Source organism: Brassica napus, chromosome A2 (genome assembly GCF_020379485.1).
Source record: "Brassica napus cultivar Da-Ae chromosome A2, Da-Ae, whole genome shotgun sequence".
In the NCBI taxonomy this organism is placed as follows: Eukaryota; Viridiplantae; Streptophyta; class Magnoliopsida; order Brassicales; family Brassicaceae; genus Brassica; species Brassica napus.
The window spans coordinates 12,872,857-12,892,458 of NC_063435.1; the positions used below are offsets into that span (position 1 = coordinate 12,872,857).

General features: G+C 35.5%; 1 protein-coding gene, 1 long non-coding RNA gene and 1 pseudogene across 3 annotated transcripts; 1 reads left to right on the forward strand and 2 right to left on the reverse strand.

The window, feature by feature from the left end:
* Positions 1 to 1,923: 1,923 nt before the first annotated feature.
* On the reverse strand, positions 1,924 to 6,210 carry LOC106378172 (annotated as a pseudogene).
* On the reverse strand, positions 5,511 to 6,667 carry LOC106412283 (F-box/LRR-repeat protein At1g48400-like). The gene is made up of 4 exons (XM_013853198.1): positions 6,562 to 6,667; positions 6,036 to 6,442; positions 5,729 to 5,869; positions 5,511 to 5,648 (listed from the first exon to the last, which is right to left on the reverse strand). The coding sequence occupies exons 1-4, from the start codon at positions 6,665 to 6,667 to the stop codon at positions 5,511 to 5,513; spliced, it is 792 nt and encodes a 263-aa protein (XP_013708652.1).
* Positions 6,668 to 13,466: 6,799 nt separating this feature from the next.
* Positions 13,467 to 15,248, forward strand: LOC106397543. 2 transcript variants are annotated; one of them, XR_007323778.1, is made up of 6 exons: positions 13,467 to 13,707; positions 13,783 to 13,854; positions 14,025 to 14,204; positions 14,372 to 14,489; positions 14,570 to 14,915; positions 14,990 to 15,248. It is a non-coding gene; the product is annotated as an uncharacterized LOC106397543 (long non-coding RNA). The 2 variants fall into 2 exon arrangements; XR_007323777.1 differs by having other exon boundaries at positions 14,372 to 14,915.
* Positions 15,249 to 19,602: the final 4,354 nt, after the last annotated feature.

Below are 19,602 nucleotides of genomic sequence, written 5' to 3' on the forward strand. Positions count from 1 at the left end.
TTATATATTTTAGAGTATTCAAATATTTTTGTAGTTTATTGTATTTGTTATTTTGAATACCTTTTAGTTAATTTAGATAGTTTAACTATTTTTAATTAGATTTTTCAATAATTTCTATATTTTTTTTAAAAAAATGTCAATTTTGAGGTTTAAAAACTATATTTTGGACGATTTCAAACTTTGGTTACAATCCGATTCGAACCGAATCCGGAAAGAACCGAACCAACATGGCCCTATAATTAGTAAAATCCGAACATGACTTATAAGCGTAGCACTGAAAATCAGAAAATCCTAATCAACTGAACCAAAACCGACGGACCCCGAACGACCAGGCCTATGAACAAATCATTATTGTAATAATTTGTCCACTCACAAAATTTGAATTAGTTAATTTTATAAATTTTAGATGATTTTATGTGAATTGAAAACTTTAAAAATCTATTATAAAACCAAGATATTTAGATTTTGTTGTCTTTGACTAAAAAATCTATTAAAACACCTTTAAAACAATTTCAGAAGTTACAAACTTTTCCGATAACAATAAATTTCAAAATATTTTATCAAATTTAATCACACTAGATATTAATAATATTTTTAATATTCATGTTTAAATAACACTAGATTTATTATTTTAAAATAAATAATCTTAAATTCGATATTGAATACATTTTTTATACATTTTTATGAGTTCTTTAATTTTGTGCTGAAAACGTTGAAAACATTATTTAAGAGAAAACAAAAAGAAAACGGTGTATCTTATAACTGTCGGTTAAATCCGTGCGTAAAAAAACTTTTAGTTTCCAATTCCAAAAAACACGGTACATTTCATGCTTCAGATACATATCTTAGTCACATGTTTAAGATCATTTAATTTTAAGAACTAACTAGATTTTTCTTTTCATTCTTACCATTTTGATAAAATTTGATTGAATGTATAACTTCTATTAGAAAACAAATAATTTAGAAGTTATTTTATTGTTTCAAAAAGATATTATTATATTATAGTGTTTAATTTTCAAGCATTGTTTTAGTGTATGGCCCATACCGTGGTCAACCGGTAAATCAGGCGACTTCAGTTTGGATTTAATTTTTTTTAATTAGAAATCCGATAAATCCCTATAAAATTTCAAAACCCATTATTAACTCACGATCCGATATTGGATGATCAGCTAAAAACCCAAAAGATATGATATTTTTGATTTTTTTATTAAATAACTCATATTTTTTAATATTATATAAAATTGATTTTTTTTTATTTCTTAGACTTTGATGAGCACACGGACCCGGTGAGGAAAATAAGACTTAAAAGAGGGGAGTGTTTAGGTTTATGAATCTCTTCTTGGTGTTGTGTTTCAGTACATGTTTGAGCAGTCAAAGCCATTTGAGCTGGGAAAGGTAATTGTGCAAACCAGAGGAGTTGTCGGCTCAATGGAAAAGGTCACAGGGGATAATGCAGTCTTCTACGTTAGCTTCAAAACAGGGTTTGGTGTTGTCTGCAAAGGTGTCATAAGGAGAACAAGGGATGGGATGCCAGCGCATTTATCCGAAGCCAAGTGTTTGGAGGGATGTCGGAGTCCCTCATTATTTTCTTAATGGGTTGCTGAGACTATGAGAGTATTAATATCGGTCTAAGTAACTTTTGTCTTCTATCTAGCAAGTATCTTAAGATGATTTAGCGCCTTATGAATCCAAAAAAACTATTATAAATGTCTTCATATTTGTGCCTTCTATCTAGGAAAATCACATAACAAAATAACACGTGAATACAAAAGAAAATATCAAGAAAATGCAAAAATTTGTTAATGCCTTACTTTAGATCTTTAATCGTATATATATATATATATATATATATATATATATATATATATAAGTATATCTTTTTTACTAATTATATGTATGGGTAATTCTGCTAAATATAATAACAAATTTAATTAAGTGCTCTTGGCCAAACTGAGTTCATAGTTCCACTAAAAATGAATGCAAAATGTTTTGATACACATGCAAAGAAGAGATATAGGTATTCAGTCATCTGTACCAATACATAACAACTAAACGAGCACCAAGAATCATGTTCCTTTTGAGTGTCTGAAATGTTTTTCCAACTCAGAAAAGTAAGGAAAGAAGCATCAAATGAATTGGATGTCGCACTTTGATGAAATTCTTGGGAGAGTCAGCAGATTATTTCTCAAGAGCTCACTATTGTCGTTGTTTGCGTCAATACTCACATCCACAGATTCAAGAAACTTCAACTTGCCCAAGAAATGTCTCATCTGCTTCAGCTCTTGAGAAGAACCTATGTAATCTGATATCTCTAGCACCTTCACTTGACATGTCAATAGGCAACATACTTCTTCCACCCCCTCTTTATGCTTTCCAGGGATGCAAGCACATGCATCTCCACACTTATTTGTTTCTCTATGCACAAGTCCCTGAAACCAAAGACCATTTTCGACATGCATAATGGGTAACAACAACAAGAAATAATCACAACAAGAAAATCGATAATACCTTGATTTCAAAAGTGTGTAGCCTTGGAAAACTCTTGAGCAAAATTGGCATTACTTGCCAACCTTTTTCTTTATCACTCTCAATAGATAAATTGAGAAGGTTGTTGAACACCGGCATGGATTCACAACAGAAATGAAACGTCTGATTTATGATATTATCACAAGAAATAAAATAGTCCATATATAAGTGAGTGAAAAAAAATGAAGAAATAGAAAAAGAACAACAAGTAGCAACGAAACAGACCTAAAGGGAATCAGCAGACAAGTGAAGGGTCGTAATGTTGGTTATACCCACAACTAGCTTTGTCACATCACCAAATATAGGCATCTTTGGTTCATCATCATCATCATCATCATCAGTTTCATTATCATCTTCTTCTTCATCATCAACATCATCATCATCATCATCATCATAATCGCTAGTTGACTCCCATAAGCTGAGATCTAGTCTGGCTTCGACAAGAAGATCCAAACCAACAGCATCATGTTCTTTAAAGACATAACTAGTATATTTAAGGTACACCAGACTTGGTGTATCCAAGAGCATTGAGTTGTGATCCTCTTGAGAATCAGGAAGATCGATAGAAACCACAAGCCGCTTGAGGGATTCACTTTTCACGACAGCACCGCAACATAGAGGATTGGAATGGTCATCATCATCAGCTACGAATAGTTCTTCCAAGGTAGGGCAGCCATCGAGGAGGCGATGATAGTCGGGATAATCAAGCTCCAGAAATTCAAGAGACAGTGATTTGAGCACTGGGAAATACACACGCTTGACTTCAAGACAATATTCACCGGATAATGTGAGTTTAACCAAAGTGTTGCTCGTCAACAACTCTCTCTTTAAAAGAACGCAAGCATATGCATGCAAACGTAGTTCCAATAAACCACGGTCCATTGCAGTATAAATCCAACTGTAGACACGAGAGTGGTCACTGTAATGGAAAGGTAGGTGAGACAGAGACACTTTCTTGATGGGAGAGTTGCTTAAGAGAGCAAATGTCTTTTCCATGAAATCATGGAAGGGTTGTGAACTACTCATTGCATCTTCTTGATCTTCTTCTTTTTCTTCTTCGTTCAACTCATCAAAGCTAAGGCTGTCTACAAGACACAGTACATTCCTCCACCTTTTGGACAAAACCGAGGTGGAAGCAGCCGTTTTTGTCGGAACTGAAGACAAGATTATGCCAAGAATCTCATCTGGCAACCTGCTTATCTGATCGCTGCCCATAAATTAAGATTAAAACTATAGACAAAAGTTCCAATCAAGATGAAAACAAAAACCCAGAACTGAAGGTGATCATTTGAATAGAAGGAAGATTAGAGAGAGTAGAAAGCATTCATTAGTCTCTGTTTTAACCTTATCTCTTTGTGTCTTAACCTTATTTCTTTGGTGTAATTGGTACCTATGTTTAAGATTTGATCGAATAAAGATTAATGGAATAACATGAATAGAATAGATTTGGTCCACTTCTTCTTTATCATATTTGTTATGAAATGATTTTCTTCGCATTTTGTTTATTTATTTGTGGAATCAATGAAATGATTATTCTATTCCTTTCAAAATAAATGGTAAAAAATGATTTGAAATTAATTGAAAAACTCATTCCATATATCATTCGATTCCAAATATTAATATAGAGCTGCAACCTTTGTATTTTAATCATTGTCTTCTTTTTTTTTGTCTCTTGTAACGATTCATATGCTAAATAGTTTTTATTATCTATCTTGTTTGGGATTTTAAATGATTTTATGGATTAATTTAGTTTGTTTTTAATACATGTGTTTAAATTAATAATTTAATGATATTTTATTTGAGAAAATAGTTGTTATATAGTGTGAATCATTTTATTTTATTTTAAATCATTTTATATTATTTAAATATTTTTATTTTATTTTTATCACAGAATAAATTGTTCATATACTAAATATTTATGTTTATTTTCATAATAAAATCAATAATTTCAGGTTAGTCGAAAGATAATAATCTATTATTAGTTTTTTTGCCATTAGCTTATTTTTGTGTTTTGTAACTCATATTTTAGTGGTCGAAGTTTGATTTCAGTCAATCTAATTATGTCATTCCAACATATATGTCAATGGAGCATTGGATTTCGATTAAGCATGTCCATTTTGATTACATTCTTCAAGGCTCATCTTAACATCACCTATTTTCAAGTTAATAACATTTAAATTGTTAATTAAGTATACATATTTATAATTTCAAAATTTTGAATTTTTATATCATATATTTGTGAATCAGCAAAAGTATTTTCTATAACGATGTATTTATATTTTATAGTATTTAATTTAAATTATTAAAATTAGTCTTTGAAAATGTAAATTAATTTTGATATCATTCTAGTTATCATATTTTGTAAAAAAAAAAACTAAATCGACTAATAAAGACTTTTAAAACAATTTCATGATCTCCATCTATTTTGTTTATCAAAATGTTAATCATGAAAATATATATAACAACCTTATATATTTTTATTATAGATGATATTTTATTTATATATAGTAAAGGTAAAATGAGACAAATATAAGAAAGAATACTCTTAAAATTATTTTTGGTATTAGTAACTTTTTTTTGGAGCAACGTATTAGTGACTAAATAATCATATTTGATCAAGTGCATGATAGTGTTGTCAAAAGAAAAAAAAGATCAAGTGCATGATAGTAGTTATGTTCTAGATTTTTAAGAATGTGTTTTTGATTAAAAGGATAATAAAATTTTAATTCATCTAAATTATTTTGTAACTTAGTAAAAATCAAATCAATCTAAATTATATACCCAAAATGGATTGCAATGATTTGTTCCTTTTGGGAAAAAGTAAGGAAAGAAACATCAGATGAGTTGGATGTGGCACTTTGGTGAAATTCTTGGGAGAGACAGTAGATTAGCTCTCAAGAGCTCTCTATTGTTATCTTCTGCGCCAACACTCACTTTCACAGATTCGAGACATTTCAACTTGCCCAAGAAATGTCTCATCTGCTTCACCTCTTCTGAAGAAGCTCAAGCACCTTCACTTGACATGTCAATAGACAACATACCTCTTCCTCCTCCTCTTTATGCTTTACCGGAATGCAAGCGCATGCATCTCCACACTTATTTGTAACTCTGTGCACAAGTCCCTGAAACCATAGACCAATTTTTTAAATGCATAATGGGCAACAACAACAAGAAAGAATCACAGCAAGAAAATTGATAATACCTTGATAACTAAAGTGTGTAGACGTGGACAACTTTTGAGCAAAACTGGCATTACTTGCCAACCTTTTTCTTTGTCACTCTCAATAGACAAATTGAGGAGGTTGTTGAACACCAGCATGGATTTACAACAGAAGTGCAACGTCTGATTTATAATATGATCACAACAACAAAAAACAAACAAAAACACATTCATATACACAAGTGTGGGAGAGGGAAAAACGAATCAATAGCAAGTAGCAAGGAAACAAACCTCAAGGGAATCAGCAGACAAGTAAAGGGTCGTAATGTTGGTTGTACCCGCAACTAACTTTGTTTGTAACATCACCAAAGATAGGCATCTTTGGTTGATCATCATAAATATAATCATCATCATCATCATCAGAATAATCATAATGGCTAGTTGACTCCTCCCATAACTTGAGATTGAGCCTGGCTTCGACGAGCAAATCCAAAGCAACACACTCATGGTTTTCAAAGACAAAAGTAGAGTCGTCAAGGTAGCCAAGACTTGGTACACTGAAAAGCATAGCGTCGTGATACTCTTGAGAATCAGGAAGATGGGTAAAAACCACAAGACGCTTGATGGATTTACTCATCATGATCGTACTGCAACATGGTGGATTATAAGGGTAAGCATCATCACAAATGTACAAGTCTTCCAAGACAAGAGAGCCATCGAGGAGGTCACAGTAATCGGGACAACCAAGGCCTGAAACTGATGAACTTTTGAACAAGAAAGATAAGTTTCTCTGAACTTTCTTATTAATTTACTCTCTTGAATGTTTCATTACAACATGAGTTCCTTTATATAGATAAGTAAACTAGGGTTTTAACTTTGATCTCCTTCGTCTTGTAGCAATGCATAACGGTTTTGGGTTGTGACAGCCTGTGCTTGACCATCTGGCTTGTCCTCTCTCAATTGCTTTACCTTTCCGTTCATTGCTTTAGCCTTATCCTCATTTGTGTTTTGTCTTGTGCAGGAAGAAGACCGTTGGAAGTGTAGCAGTAAATTCTGCGTTTTGTTCTTCTTGGTGTTGGGCTTCAAATGTGATGGGCTTGACCCATTTATGATAATAGGCCCCCTCAAACTTGGTGCACCGATTGTATCGACACCCAATTTGCCTCGAAGAGAAGAGAATGCAGCTTGAGGAAGAGATTTGGTGAAGATGTCCGCAATCTAATGTTGATTCGGAATGTTCTTAACCTCAAGAGCTCCAAGCGCGACTCTTTCTCGAACATAATGATAATCCAGAGCAAAATGCTTGGTTCTTGAATGAAAAGATGGATTCGCAGAGAGAAGCACCGTTGAGAGATTATCACAGAGTAACAGCAGAGTAGTCATCAGAGGCAATCCGAGCTCTCTGAATATAGAGCAAAGCCAGGTAATATCTGATGCAGTCTCAGAGAGAGTTCGATATTCAGCTTCAGTAGAACTCTTAGACACAGTAGGTTGTTTCCGAGAAGACCAAGCAATGAGATTCTTCCCTAGGAATGTGCTGTAACCACCAGTAGATCTTCTTGTAGAACTACATCTGGCCCAATCACTATCACTGTAGGCAGTGAGAGTGAAGTCTGCGTCTTTATGTAGAGAAATCCCCATTGTAATAGTGCCTTTAACGTATCTGATGATTCTTTTTAACAGGTGAAAGTCAGAGACCGTTGGCGAATGCATCTTCTGGCACACATAGTTCACGGCAAATTGAATGTCAGGCCGTGTCAGAGTCAAATACTGCAGCTTTCCTGCCAAGCTTCTGAAGTAGGTGGGATGAGAAAACAACTCTGTCTTGTCTTCAACTCTGTTTAGCTGTTGAGGCAAGGCTGTAGGCATCGGTTCACACTCTTTCATTCCTGCCACTGCAAGTAAGTCCACTGTGTACTTCTGCTGGCATAGAAACAACCCTTTATCATGCGTCTGAACTTGAATTCCCAAGAAGTAGTGTAGCTTGCCCATATCTGTCATTCTGAACTCACTGTTGAGTTGTTTGAGTAGATGATTCAGACTCTCAGAACTGTTTCCAGTGATTATCATGTCGTCGACATAAAGCAGTAGAATGATAATGTATGTTTCCGTTTTGTAGACGAATAAGGATGGATCAGACTAGGAACAACAGAAGCCAAATGCAATCAGAAATGAGCTGAACTTGTCGAACCAGGCCCGAGGAGCTTGTTTCAAACCGTAGATGGCTTTGTTCAATCGCCAAACATAGTGAGGATGCTCTGAATCGACAAATCCTGCTGGTTGCTTCATGAACACTTCTTCTTGTAAGTCACCATGTAAAAATGCATTTTTGACGTCCATTTGCCTTATCTCCCAATTTAACACCGTAGCCATGTGTAAGATTGTTCTTACTGATGCCATTCTCACCACTGGACTGTAGGTTTCAAGATAGTCAACCCCTTCCTCTTGCTCATTTCCTTTTGCAACCAGACGGGATCGAAGCTTCTTGAAACTCCCATCAGCATTCAACTTCACTCTATGCACCCATCGGTTACCTAGAACATGCATGTCTTCAGTTCTTGGAACCAGCGTGAAGGTATTGGTTTCTTTGCAAGATTCATACTCATCACCCATTGCATTTCTCCAACCTTCATGTTTTAACGCATCTGCAATTGTTCTTGGCTCTGGGATTGAAACCTTCTGTGTGAGCAGAACGTAGCGAGGATTAGGCTTGACAGTGCCTACTTGTGACCTTGTGATCATCTGATGTCGTTGTGGTGCAGGAGGAGGAGCTTGTGGGACAGGAGAGGGACTTGGTGCATGATCAGAGGCTGGTGAAGAACCAGGTGATAATGCAGAAGACTCTCTATTACTTGAAGCCAAAGTAGACTGAGGCGCAGACTGGAGAGGAGGAAAGTCAGCATCAGAGAATAACGGGACAATTCCTTGATGAACTACCGGTGTTGAATCTGAAGCTTCTGATTCTTGCACCTGTTCCGAAGGTGATTGTGGAACAAAGCTCATATGCCATGCCTTGAGAAGTGGAGTTAAGACAGACGGATGACTCTGCTTGTAAGCTTGCCCAAAGGGAAATCAGATTCATCAAACAGGATATGACGTGTGATGTAGACTCGGCCAGTTGGAGGGTAAATGCATCTATACCCCTTGTATCTGTCATTGTAGCCTAGAAATACGCACTTTAGAGATCTAGGATCAAACTTGTTATTAGCATAGGCTCTGAGAGAGGGATAGCAGGCGCAGCCAAACGCTCTTAGAAAACTGTAGTTTACTGCTTTCCCGAACATTTCTGATAAGGTATTTGATGGTTTGGCAGGCTACTTGTAGGAAGCAAGTTGCTGAGAAAGGTTGCAGTGAAGAACGCTTCCATCCAGTACTTCAGAGGAATTTTGCTATCAAACATCATAGACAACCCGAGCTCAGTGATGTAACGGTGCTTCCTTTCAGCCAATCCGTTCTGTTGCGGCGTGTGAGGGCACGGGATTTGTTGTCTGATCCCATCTTTTTGCAAGTGAGAGATGAATGCAGAACTGATGAATTATCCACGTCCGTCACATTGAAAGGTGCCAATTCTACATCTCAATTGATTCTCTACTAAGGCTTGAAACTTGCAAAAGATTGAAAAGAACTCTGATTTGTATTTCATAGGATAGATCCAACAAAACCGTGACCAATGGTCGATAAAGATTACATTAAATCTGAAACCCTGAACAGATGTTGTTTGTGCAGGCCCCCAGAGATCACAGTGAATCTTCTCCAAAGGCCAAGACGCAACATAGCTAGAAGACTGAAAAGGTAAGCTACTGCTCTTGCCAAGTTGACACGACGAACACATCTTCTTGGTGCTTGAGCTTATTTTGATGAGGTTATTTGTAGACAGATGTTGAAGAACTTGCTGGTGAGGATGCCCAAGCCTCCTATGCCAAACAGCGTCTTAAGCAGAATGCTGCCTAGAGGAGTAAAGAGCTTTTATTTGCGGCTTGTTCTCAACTCTGTGAAGACCATTATCCCTTCTTCCCCTGGTGAGAACCTTCTTTGTAACCTTGTTCTTTATAGAAACCCCAAGATTATCAAACTCAACAGTGCAAGGATAATCATCAGTAACTTTGGATACAAATAACAGAGACTTTGCAATCTGAGGACACACAATGACATTTTTGAGAGGAAGAATACCTGAGGAAGAGGCGATGACTGTGGAACCAGTGTGAGAGATAGGTAAGTAACTCCCATCTCCTATCATGACAGTATCGGAACCATGATATGGTTGTGACTGATGCAGGTTTCGTGTTGAGATCGTCACATGTGCAGACGCAGCGGAGTCAGGGTACCATTCAGAACCGGAGTCATCAGACACCTCTGTGATGCGCATAGCAGCCATAGCCTGAGGAGTTTCATCAAGCTGGTAGCTTCTGTCAAAACGGTGATAGCATTTCAACGCATGATGACCAATCTTGCCACAGATTTGGCATGTAGGACGCATATCACCATCAGCCGAGGACGAGATTTGTTGATAGAAGCCGCGTCCTCTTGTGCTGTAAGAACCCCGACCACGCCCTCTTCTGCCACCACGACCTCGAGAGGTGTAGTAGTTTCCCTGCTGTGTACACACTGAGGCAAAGGCAAGATGCGGAGTGACTTTTTGACCAGTGTTGTAACCCTGAAGCCTATCATCGAAAGCAACCAGACGAGGAAAGATTGATTCAAACATGGGAGGCGGAACAGAGTCGATGGAACCCTCTATAGCAGTCTTGATAGGCTCGTAGTCACGCCCCAAACCGTGAAGAGCTGAGAAGATCTTCATGGCCTCAGTCATAGGCGCACCAATGGAGGCAAGTTGATCACTAAGGGCTTTAACTTCCTGAAGAAAGTCGAACATCTTCTTGTCGCCTTTCGCTAAAGTCTGCATCTTGTGCTGTAGCTCAAACAGTCTGGAGTTTGATGGTCTGTTGAAGTGCGTCTCTAGACTGGACCAGATCTCGCGAGCTGTTTCGCAGTTCACCACCATGGACTGAAGAGAATCAGTAATAGATCCAAGAAGCCAAGATTGAACAACTTGATCTGTTTAGAATCAAAGCTCATGGTCAGGATTCAGAAATGGGGTAGAGGATCCATGGATAGTCTGCACCATGATCGTAGAGACTGGCTGTGGTATGGTACCAGTAACGAAACCAAACAGGCGTTGGCCAATGAGAAAAGACTGAAACTGTCGTTTCCAAAAGAAGAAATTTTGCTTATTGAGCTTTACGGTAACACAGTGAATGATGTTCAATCGAGGAGGGTCATAAGGTTCAAGATCCATGGTGGCACCGTGTGCTCTGATACCATGAACGCGTGAACAAGAAAGATAAGTTTCTCTGAACTTTCTTATTAATTTACTCTCTTGAATGTTTCATTATAACATGAGTTCCTTTATATAGATAAGTAAACTAGGGTTTTAACTTTGATCTCTTTCGTCCTGTAACAATGTATAACGGTTTTGGGTTGTGACAGCCTGTGCTTGACCAGGTGGCTTGTCTTCTCTCAATTGCTTTACCTTTCCATTCATTGCTTTAGTTTTATCCTTATTTGTGTTTTGTCTTGTGCAGGAAGAAGACCGTTGAAAGTGTAGCGGTAAATTTTGTGTTTTGTTTTTTTCGGTGTTGGGCTTCAGATGTGATGGGCTTGACCCATTTATGATAATAACTGATATTAAAGAGAGTGATTTGAGCGCTGGAAAATACACATGGTCGACTTCAAGAGAGATGCCCCCGGAGAGTGTGAGCTTAACGAGTGTGTTGCTCGTCAACAACTCTCGCTCTAAATATATGTATTCAATCAAGGCCGGAGTTAGTCGGCGGCATCTGTCTGTCTCAAGCCAATGACACACGAGCTTTCAGGGACACGGACAAAAGCGCAACTACAAACCGACGCAATTTCATTCAAACCGGTCTCAAACTAACCGAAATATACGAGAAACTTTGTCGGATATACATTAATACAAGATTTTTATACGGTTAATGGGCCGTTGTTGACAATATTGTCCAAATCCCATTTACATTTCTCCTGTAATTGGTTTCCGGTTGTATTTTTCAATTTCTTTCCGGTTTAGCACTAATTTAATAGCGGACCAAGGAGGAAGCGCAACAAGAAGTCAACTCTGGCTACCAAAAACAATGGAAGAAAGACAATTCTCATAATTACTCCACGCACATATCGTAAAAAAAAATTTAAAAGATAAATATAAAGTTAGCAAATACTTGAGAATTATTTGTAACGACAAATATACATAATATAATCATATCATCATACGTGATATATATAACATGATGTAAATTAAGAAGAATAAAAAATAAACCATATTTCAAATCGACAAAACCCATGTGTAACACGAAAATAAGTAAAAGTACTATAAAAACCTTTTAAAAAACTTTAATCAAAAACTATGGACAATGTCTTTTATCACATTGAAGCTACATAATAGTACTATCAAGAGAACTTGCCGTGTCTTTAGCCATTCTCATCTACTTAAGTTTTTCTTGTCTCTATTAGAAAATAAGATGAACATAATCGATATCAAGCCACCCATGGAGGATGACGAAGCTGAGAGAGAAGAAATAGTAACTCTTTTGAGATTTTTTGTTATTTAGAATGAAGCAAAGATACAGCAGAGGAAGTAAACCAGGACAAACCGGATGTATAGATAATTACATGCATGTAAACCATTATAAAACTGATACAGAATGTAAAGATATTGGTAACTCCATCTTGCCTAGAAGAGATTTAAGTTGAGTCGGGATAATGATTTAATAAACAGGTCGGCCAATTGATTACATGTAAGAACATGGAGAATTTTGGTTAAGCCCAGTTGCATTTTCTATCGAATATTATGGCAGTCCATTTCGACATGCTTGGACTTTCGTGGAAGACATTGTTGGCAAAATGGAGAGCAGCCATGTTATCATATACGTTCACCCTCTTCCTAATATCCTAAGTTCGTTCCTTTTTCTGATTGACAGCTCAAGAAAGCATCGTTTGGTAATTCAAGACAACTAATCCAGTTTTGGTGATCTCATAAAGGCTTAGGGTATTGTGAGGAGATATTTTGGTTAGATACTTAGACCGCGAAGTGTACCTTCACTTATGAGACAATCTCATAAGTATTCAGGATAATCCGCACGCTATCTTCACCTTGTCATTTATGCATTTAGGTCACATAGTAAGTAAAATCTTTAACAAGTAAACAGGCTGAGGAGAGGGAGAGAGAGCGTTAATAAGATGTTGGAAACACATATAAAACAAAGTTCTTTATTTATTACTATGTTTTATAGCATGCATGTATGCAACACATTGACATCGTTTTATGTCTTAGTATTCCCGATACCATCGCCGCGCGTACAGCTGCCCGTTACATCTCCTCTCTTACACCGTGAATGATACGTTGACCCATCTATAAATTATTTGTATAAAGATTAAACACATTTAGCCTTTCTTAAAAAATACGAGGATATATTAAACACATTTTATGAACCATATATATTATATCTAATTATATAAAGAAGGGTTTAAATCCCTCCTGGTGATGCCAACAAGGATGACACGTCAGAAATAAGAAGTCTCCTGCGTTGACACGTCAGATACGCTCCGTATCACTTAAAGCTTTGTTCTGTCGGAACGGGCTTCACGTTGGCTTCGTCACGTACATAATTAACATATGAATCTATAATTATTATTGTTTCCGTTTGGGCTTTCATTTATATTTGTTGTTATTATTTAGCTTCATTGAGCCCATGTATAAAGAGCAAGTCATCTACTCAAAACGCTACGTTTTTGATTCTATAGTTTTATCCTGTCTTTTTTCTCAGCCGCTGCGATACCATACCGTACTCTAGGGTTTCGATCGAGATGTTTCATCTTCTTCCTACGGATTCAGCAATCTACCAGTTACAGATTCATCATCTTAAAGTCCTTATTATATCCATCATCCATGATCTACTTTAAATGCGAGATTCGCTCATGCAAGGCGGTGTATCTACGGGTATAAAAAGGTATGCTTCACTCATCTCAAAACCATCTTTCCAACAAGACTCCGATAGGAAACTAACCGGAAAGAACTCAAACAGCGGCGCTTCTGCGGTTTTCTCAGGTGTGAAGCTAGCTCAGGATCATCACGGGGCAAAAAGAACCCTATTCAGGTAACATTATCAAGGCCAAAGGCTATAAAGTCACTTTCTTGATTAAAAACATTGATTTTTGTTTCAAGGATAAGATGAGTTAGTGGAATCAAAGCCTTGCTTGATATTAACATAAATCGTTTATTGCTCAATGTTTGATCCCGTGTGTTTTTTTTTTTTTTGCAATCCAGATGCTATTTAAGAAGGCTAATCTAGCAATATAAAGAGAAGAGAAAATCGCTATTATAAGTTCCAACGGGTGCAGAAAGAGTATATTACTGAAGCTAATTATTAGTTTAGAGAAAGCAATGAAAGGTGAAGTTGTTCTTGGAGAGCACAACGTAGTGCCAAACTACTTTGAACAGTTTCAGGTATGTGTCTCTTCTATAGCTAAACAGTTGAGATAAGTTAGTTAGTCTCTTGACATGATTTTGGGTTTGTTATCAACTGTACGTTGAGTAAGTGTCTCTCAATACAATTTTCCAAAAAATAACTCCTTAAATGATTGTTAATTAAATCAATGCATCAAACACCGCAGCTTAGGTGGAGTCAACCAAAATCGTCCCGGAAGTGGCTCCAAGTATGGTGGTGTCCAGTAACTTAAGAGCGTAACACTTACTGATCTAAACGTATACATTCTCAACAATCCTCTGCAGGTGAAAATAAAATCTATACACTTTTCATAGACTCTCATGCGGCACAAGTTGGAAACATACATTAACTCATTGTCATATAGTCAGGCGGAGTTTCTTTGCTCTAGGAAAGTTGAGGCCATCGAAACTTGCAATGGGTGCTGCTATGTTTCGTGATCCCAAATGTTCAAAAAAAAAACTGCAGTGTGGACTATCATCCTTCAGCCGCACGATATGATTGCCATAGCTGCAATCGGTGCCGCCACGTGATACTCCGCCTCTTTGAAAGACTACTCATGGAGCTTGGGTTTAGAATAGCTGTGTTTGTTGTTTTCGACTCAGCATCTAACTTGCGATGGTTGTCTCAGATAAGACAGAAACAGCTGTATTGCTTTCGACTCAACCATGAAATCTAACAAATGTTTGTGCCACAGAGTTGACACTGAAATGGTAGGTTGCACAAAACTATTGTCTCCTACAACAATGCATACATTTTCTTAAACACATATTGCATTGTTATGCAGGGACAAGGTGGATGAGGGTGGGAGCAGTGTCGCAGAACCCATACGGGCGTTACCAGATCCTACGCCTATGAAGCCAAAGAGCATTTACGATTTTGAGTAAAACTCATAATAATGTGCCCTCTAATCTCAAGCAGCTCAATTGTCATCTACTATCTTTTAATAGATTCTGCTTCCAGTTTATTAATTGTAAGGCCTTTTAAATCTTCATCCTATACAATTATTTGGGTTTTTATTACAAATAAAAACTTTCACATCTAAATATGTTAATAATAATAACAAGACAGATTCGATCTCCTTATTAACTCTTCTGAAAAGTGAAAATCTACCAAAAAGCTAATACATTGCCAGTATAGCTACACCCATGAAGAAGTGTAACGGTTAAGCGGTACAATCACAGGTCTGCCTTCGACACATGGTTACAACACGGGTTAAGTACATTAATATGCCAAAAGCTTTAAATCTCTCCTACTTTCAGTGCAGTTACAGAAATAATGTGACCATACATTTTTAAACTATGAAAATACACGAAACAAAAGTCTTTTATAAATAACATGTTTTACGTACATAGATCCCCCCATAAAACAAAAGTCTAATCTCAACATCAAAAACATATAGTCTACAAATATGATTCAGCTTACCAGTATACACATAAACTTAATATAAAACATATTATTTTATGTTTTAAAAAATAAAAATGAAACCCTCATATGAATGTTTAATACACATAACTGACATATAACTGATAGCTTAATCAATAATGATAAAATTTAATACACATAACTGACATATAATATTTCATATCATCTATGAGTATTATATGTATTAAGAACAAATCAAATAGTGTTATATTTTTCTTACCTAATAATTGCTATTAAAAATATAATGCAACTATTAAAATCAAAATTTACATTACAAATTAGTTTATATGTAATATATTTTACTGTAAACTTTTTTCGTACGTTTTTGTGATCATTTGTATTTTTTAAAAAAGATTTAATCAGAAATCACACAATTTCAATGGAATTTAACAGTTTTTGGAATAGTAAAATATAAGCAAGAATAAACATAAATCAATAATTTACAGTATAATATAAACACAAATAAATAATACATATATAGTATATTTTTAACCCAACAAAGCATTTGACTAATTGTCACTTATATATCAAGTTTTATAATAGAAATTTACTCTAGCTATTATAATTATTTTTTATTTACAATCCCGCCCGTAGGGCGGGCCGGCTCTAGTAGGAAATATATATATATTATCATCTAATATTTTGCACCAGGAAATCGAATGGCCATGATAAATGTAACCACACTACTAAAAAATATGAACGTCAAAGGAGAGGACTAATCCCTTTCGTAAAGTTTTTTTATATAATGCCACCAATTCTTGTTTTCGGAATAGCCAAATAGGGCTTAACAGATCTTATCACTACAAAATTCCTTTTCAATTAAAATTTGACCCGGTTTTAAGGAAGAGAAATTCTTGGGTTCACCTCTAGATTCACCAACCAATAGTATTTGAGTATTTGATATTTGATATCTTTTAAAAAAGGAAACAAAATTAAATTTCCAAATAAGATTATATTTTTAAAATAAAACAATAAAAATACATAAAATAGTTACAAAAAATAAATAAATAAATATTGTTAAACCTTTAGCAAAATACTAAATCCTATACCCTAAATCCTAAACTCTAAACCCTAAATTATAAACCTTAAATCTTGGATAAACCGTTGAAAAATTTTAAATCCTAAATCATACATTAAAAACTAAATCTTAATAACACTAAACTCTAAACCCTAATCACTAACCCTAAACCCTTGGATAAACCCTGAAACCCTTGGATAAATCATAAACTCTAAATCAAAAATATTTAAAATTAAACCCTAGAGTTTGTGATTTATCCAAGGGTTCATAGTTTACCCAAAGGTTTAGGGTTTAGTGATTAGGATTTAGGGTTTAGTGTTATTAAAATTTAGTTTTTAATGTATGATTTAGGGTTTAAGATTTTTCAATGTTTAGAGTTTATCCAAAGTTTAAGGTTTAACGTTTAGGGTTTAGGATTTAGGGTATAGGGTTTAGTATTTTGCTGAAGGTTTAACAATATTTATTTATTTATTTTTTGTAACTATTTTTATGTATTTTTATTATTTTATTTTAAAAATATAATCTAATTTGGATATTCAATTTTGTTTCCTTTTTTAAAAGATATCAAATATCAAATACTCAAACACTATTGGTTGGTGAATCTAGAGGGTGAACCCAAGAATTTCTCTTTAAGGAATCAATTGAGGGCTTCGAATGGACGTTAACTTTTGGCCACCAACCATTAAAAATACTGGCTTTTACGCCATAAACCATTCTCTTTCACTTTTATGTTATAAAGAACATTCAATACTCCTTTATCAAAGAAAAAACCCAATAATTTATAAAATTATGTAGGGGTTGATAAAACTAAATAAATCACTACCAAAAAATTAACTCAAGAAAAAAGCCCTTTGTCAAAAAAAAAAATTAACTCAAGAAAATTGATAGTAGCTCATCGTATAGATTTATCTTTACAAAACAAACAAGCGACTGGTGTCTTAACTTACTATAAATGTTGTACAAATTTAAAAATGTCCTAGTTTAAACCATTAAAATATGTTTTAAACTTACTTAATAAGTGAACTGGCAGATAAACTAATAATATATAACCAGCATAATAACACACCAAAACTATTAGTAACAGTAAATATATTTAACGCGAATACTTACCATCACCTTCACCGTCACCTTCACCATATTGCATTAAAGTTCGCACTCCCCATTTTCCACCATGTCCTACATATTTTGTCGGTTTTAATTTCACATTTATTTACTCTCTAGCTCCATTTTTACATTTTATTATTAAAGTAAAGGAAGAATATAACTTCTTACCGTATCTATTAAGAAATTACATCAAAATCAGAAAATAATGTAAAACAACACTTAATTTGAATCATATGGAGTATTAACATACAAGAATATGTTAGCTTTTTGAAAAAAAGAAATTATAGTGACTTCTTTAGATAGTGATAAAAATCTAACAACTTTAAAACGCACGGCCTTTAAAATAAAAATTGATTTGTATTATGTTGGGAGGAGTAACTATTAGAGAAGCCTCAAAGCGGTATGAGAAATTTGGAACTAGAAGAAGAAAAACGAGACAGCACGACTGACCAGTTGTGGGAGGCGTGACTTGCGAGCTGGTCGCAAGGGCTGATGATAAAAGCAGCAACACGATTGCCAAATAAACACAGCTTATGGCAACATTACCGACACCACATCCTCTTTTCTCCATTTTTTTTTTCAAAATTCTAATTAGTATGTGTGAGAGAATTTACTACCATCATGGCATCATCATCATATAAATAACACACACGTTATGACCTTGTGAACTATACAAGTCAAGTCAATGCCAGATCTTGATTCGTCTGACGGATCTAAATAGTGTTACACGGTTTGTGAAATTATTGGTACAGATAAGTCTGATTAATGAAATGGACAAGTCGTTAAACAAAAATAGAGTATGGAAATTATCGGTGATTACAACAGTGATGAGAAAAAAAAAAGAAAAATTGAAAACCGATGGGTCCCTTTGTAGTACTTGCGGTCTAGAAGAAAAAACGACCTGGTCGTGACTAAGACTAAAATGAGTAATGACTATCAACAGTCAGCGTCAACTCCAAGCTTTCAAAGGGGGAGTAACTCAATATGCCCCTATTAGAAAAAAATTATTCTCATTATCCCTCCTCTTTTCTCAATACCCTTCTCTCTTTGTGATCCCTAAATTAACCTTCTATTTTTTTTATAATAAATATACCACCTCATTAACTATGAATTAAATTTATACCAATATATCAAAAATAACCAGGTCCCACAATAAACTTTAACCAATGAAAACTCTCTCCCATTTCTTTTTCTTTTCTTTTTTAAAGCTTAGCAACATTCAATAAAAATAGTGTTCGGAAGCTCACACAAACAGAGTATTTAAAGCAGAAAAACAGAGCAAAAAACCATGGGTACCAATAGGTCCATAAACAAAATAAAGGCAAAAAAAAATGTATTAGACTACCAGATAGATGGGGTTGGCAGGTACTCGATACGTTGAGGGGATCACACGTATGAAGAGGTCACAGCTCACGTATCTTCCATGGCCTCCTCCATAAGCAAGGAACGCAGCCAAGATGGTCCCTGGTACAGATAGTTGTGAGCAGTGTCCGGTATTGAGGGAACTTTTCCAGATTCAGGATAGCTTCTCCCGCAAGGTAGGATGAAGATTCGAAAACCACTCTAACAACATGAACATCTGACACACAGTCAATCGCCCAAGAGAACCCCATCAGCTCCGCCTCCAGGCGCGTATGGATGGAAGAGTAGGAGCTACGACTGTGTAGTAGAGTCTGGCCTGAGTTGTTTCGCAAGTACCACTATTCTCGGTTTCACAGATTTAGGAGGTACCAATGTTTTTTTTTTTTTTTTGACTAAAGAGGTACCAATGTTGCACTTTACAAAACTAGTTTGAACGTGACCTTTTTTTTTTAACTTGACCTCTTCCCTTTTGTTTTCCTCCATTAATGTAA